Here is a 3,978-nt window from a genome sequence, read left to right as displayed (position 1 = left end):
AGATTTTAATTAGAGGATTGTCGGGAATTGTTAAAGGTTATATTGCAGCGGAATTGGGAAGGATGAGGGGAACAAATTGTAGAGCTATAGGAGAGTTTTGGTTTAGTTGATGGAGGCAATCGTATTTCACGGAGAGCAATTGCGAAGTGTATAGTCTACCCAAGCTCAAGCTCAGCTTACAGCTTACAGGATACCTAAAGACCTCGGCCGCGTGTTGAGATATGAGTGCGCGTTTTTAGAATAACATCACTTACCGCAGTGAATCTTGATTTTTGTTAACCATTCCCACTAACAACTATCCCTTCCATGATAAACGTTAGGGAACCACGCTATAGAGGCGACCCTTCTGGCCTTCGGGCGGCGAGTATCATACTAACATTCCTTCCCTTCCCCTGGTGACTGTAAGGACGTGGCCGGCGTCGTTATTGACCATTTAAAGCTCGAATCACCGAAAATTGCACAACGAGAATGATTTGCTAGTCCCAAGCGTCGTTCTGTGTGTTCTTTGGAGAGCAACTACGAATTGTACAGTCTACCCAAGCTCAAGCTCGTGCACAAATTACGTTACGTGAGAAAGGGGAAGGGGGTTCAAAATCCGAATTTTGGGTGACGTCTATCTCCATGCATTTCGGTGGTTTGTATGTCGATGATTTTTCCTGGAAGCTTACAAATGTAGTAGTTAACAATAAGTATCATTGTTATATTTTGTTCTGTTGTTCTACCTTAGACTGTTCAGAATATTATCAGAAAGTTCATATGAAACATATATAAATGTAAAAATAAATCAGTGAATCAACTATTGAAATACGTATAACAAATATATCGGCGAAATCATCAACAATTATTATTTTTTATAATCAAACATTTATATAACCAACTTTATTTCATAAAAATATGTCGCTCAACAAAACGAATTTATACACAATTCACAAATCACCTGTGATTTGTTTGTTGCATTGAAGACTTAAAATCATTTACCGGACGGTTTTGAACTATTCAACACATTGGCAATATCATCATATGCACTACGAAGACATTCTACAAAATCGCTACCATTACGCTCCGGCTTATAACTAGTGATCACACATCCCAGAAAACCATCCTGGATGTTGTATCCAATGCCATATCCATCCTTCACAACCGGTCCGAACCCACCAGCGAGAAGTGCCGGCGATGAGAGGGTACTAGTGGAAAGGATGTTCCGATTGATAGCCGCATAGGCAGGATCCTCGAAAATGCAAGGCAATGGAATGTCATTGAGTTGGGCTGTATGACGCAGTCCGAACAAATGTCTATCGAAACCTTGACCCATGGCTGCTTCCTTCGTCAGTTGCCCGTGAATGGTGGAACATTTATCCATCATTTGTCGAAGGTCATTCATTGAATGAGGATTTTGTTTTCTTTCTATAGCTTCACAGAATTCTTTAGTAGCCGAAGTACATGGACGCATAGTTTCGGTTCGTCCATGGCGAAAAGCGGCAGTACTACACGATTCGTATGTGGCCACAAACTGTCCGTGCTGCTTGTAGAAAGCTAATTGGAAACCCAGTTGCATAACAGAATCTGGACTGATTTTTTTCTGTTTACAGATGTTCTTATTAATACCGTTGTATTTTATATAATTCATGTCCAGCGAGTCAATTATTGCGTTGTGATGATTTTGTGCAGCTATGATACCATCTCTAATTTTGCTATCTAACTTAAATTCTATCAGCTTGACCACATCTCCGCTGGCGTTAGCGTCCTTCGGTTCCAACTCTGGATGCACAAAAGGAGCATTCGTAGTTTCTTTATAGATTTCTTGGAAGTACCGAAGCACAGCCACTCCATCGCCCCACGAGTGCTCGAAATTAACGCCTGCCGTTCCATCTTTGGCTACAATCAACGAGAACGATTTGTCAAACCATCGGTTTGTTCCGTCACCTAGTAGGAAATCTCTAATCATAGGAATTGGCTGATCCGGATCAATCTTACTGTTATCCAAGCAAATACAGAACAGTGCTGAATCAACGTCAAGAAGTGCTTTTTCGTTTCCATTTTCGTGAAGATGGTAGCGAATTTCGGCCCACGTGTCTCGGTTCTCCGTGGTCAGCAGACTCAGTGGGGTTTCATTCGGTGGGCGATTATCCTCCAGGACATGTTTGAATCTAGCTAACAAAGTCGCTGGCTGTTCTATGTTACCTGGAAGAAATATGCAAAAATTAAATAGTTTTATATTCTTAAGGTTATTTGCGTGAATACCCGTTTCATCCATAACATCTACTGAATACATGTTTCCGTTTCGAATCACCAGCACATGTTTCGACTTCTCGGTTCTATAAATTCTATCTTTGTCCGTTTCGGGAATCCTGGTTGCTCCAAATAACCCTTGATACTGGCTCATATCAAGCGGAAAAGCCTTGAAAGCATATGCCACGTATGTAGAGATGATAGATGGTGTGAGTGAAGTAATGGTCCTAAATCTATCCGTGTCGCTTTTAGCAGGATTCAGGTGGAACACTTCTGGCTCAAGCAGCTGTGCTCGTAGTGAATTCATAAAACGCAACGAGCTTATCACCAGATTAGTTGTCCGCACCAGTTGGTTATTGTATTCCGGACGTGGATCTGGGTTCATCATCAACAGAGGATTGTAATTTATCGGCAGTGGAACTCGATCTCTGAGGTACATATCGAACCATGGTTCGGAAATATAACTGGTATGTTTATTTTGTGAATCTTTTTGCTTAAGCAACTCTTGCAGTTTAGGCCCGGTGGTAGTCATGAATCGATCAACATTGTCATTTGTTTTCCGGAAGGCCTCATCGATAAGCAGCGGTTTCTGAGCAGCTAGATATCGCTCGCAGGTTTTTTCGAGCGCTGGGATCGGTAATCTAGGCAAGGAAGGCTGAAAATGCAGCATAGGGATTCGTGTTCTCTGCAAGTATTGATAGTCCTCGCCGGAACTGGCGCGAGTAGTTTTACCCCGTAAGAAAACGAAATTACTGCGTGGAACGCGTAGCATTTTTTCACTTTCTCTCTTTTAATAGAAACCTACGAAAATGAATATGAACTTTGATTATCTTACATATCTAATCACACAAATAGTCCAAAGTCCAATGATGATTTCATTGAAATGGCATATTTGATTCTCTGTTTTCTGACCTTTTGAGATTCTAGTTTTGCACCTAAATAGTGGTATCAACTTTGCATTTAAAACAATAATAATAATAAATTGATAGTGACTTTGAACACAAATTTTGTAATAAAAACCTGGCTTATCAGCCTAACTGATTGATCATCACGATAACAGTAAACAGAGTAGAGATGGGCAAACCGTTCATGAACTGATCAAAAGAACTAGTTCACCAAAAAGAGTGAACGAACTGCCGTTCTTTTTTGCTGGGCAACAGTTCATATGAACTGTATACCCAGTTCAGAACGAACTGTGTACGGTAAACGATGAACTGATAATACATTTCAGAACGAACTGACCGCTGACTGAACTATGTATACAGTTCAGAACGAACTGTGTATACAGTTCTGAACGAATTGCGTATGCAGTTCAGAACGAACTGTGTGCGATGACCGCCGAATGAACTGTGTATGCAGTTCAGAACGAACTGACCGCTGGCTGAACTGTGCATGCAGTTCAGAACGAACTGTGTACGGTAAGCGATGCATAAGAGGAAAGTAAACGAACGAGTGATAGATGAATGGTGCTGCAAGGTAAATAGTTCTTAAATTAGCGAATGGAAACAAACGATAGCCCCATGAAACAACAAAAATAATATGTCGGTATTGTCGCTTTCATAAAAAAAGCAACATTTCAGGATACGATGGTTTTAAATTGGATTGTTAAATTATTTATCAAATAAAATTATTAATTTCATATTTTGGAGTTCAGGGTAAATATTTCAGCAAGTGCTGAAATATTTTGCTATAGCATTTATTGTAATACATCGTAAGCAAAGCAGCACAATGCTAGTTTATGCTGAAAAT

General features: G+C 40.3%; 1 protein-coding gene across 1 annotated transcript; it reads right to left on the bottom strand.

The window, feature by feature from the left end:
- Window positions 1-862: 862 nt before the first annotated feature.
- Window positions 863-3,458, bottom strand: LOC129775810 (carnitine O-palmitoyltransferase 2, mitochondrial). The gene is made up of 3 exons (XM_055780919.1): window positions 3,142-3,458; window positions 2,242-3,030; window positions 863-2,181 (listed from the first exon to the last, which is right to left on the bottom strand). The coding sequence occupies exons 2-3, from the start codon at window positions 2,999-3,001 to the stop codon at window positions 971-973; spliced, it is 1,971 nt and encodes a 656-aa protein (XP_055636894.1). The 5' UTR covers window positions 3,002-3,030; window positions 3,142-3,458; the 3' UTR covers window positions 863-970.
- Between the last annotated feature and the right edge of the window lie 520 nt (window positions 3,459-3,978).

This window comes from Toxorhynchites rutilus, chromosome 3, assembly GCF_029784135.1.
Source record: "Toxorhynchites rutilus septentrionalis strain SRP chromosome 3, ASM2978413v1, whole genome shotgun sequence".
Classification (NCBI taxonomy): domain Eukaryota; kingdom Metazoa; phylum Arthropoda; class Insecta; order Diptera; family Culicidae; genus Toxorhynchites; species Toxorhynchites rutilus.
This window is presented reverse-complemented; position numbering and strand designations above follow the sequence as displayed.

What these genes read in the sequence shown, in the direction of transcription:
- LOC129775810 (XM_055780919.1), bottom strand. Translation starts at nt 3,001, where the DNA reads ATGCTACGCGTTCCACGCAGTAATTTCGTTTTCTTACGGGGTAAAACT. An exon ending in AGATGTTATGGATGAAACGG is followed by an intron (nt 2,182 to 2,241) that starts GTATTCACGCAA and finishes TATTTCTTCCAG; the next exon opens with GTAACATAGAACAGCCAGCG.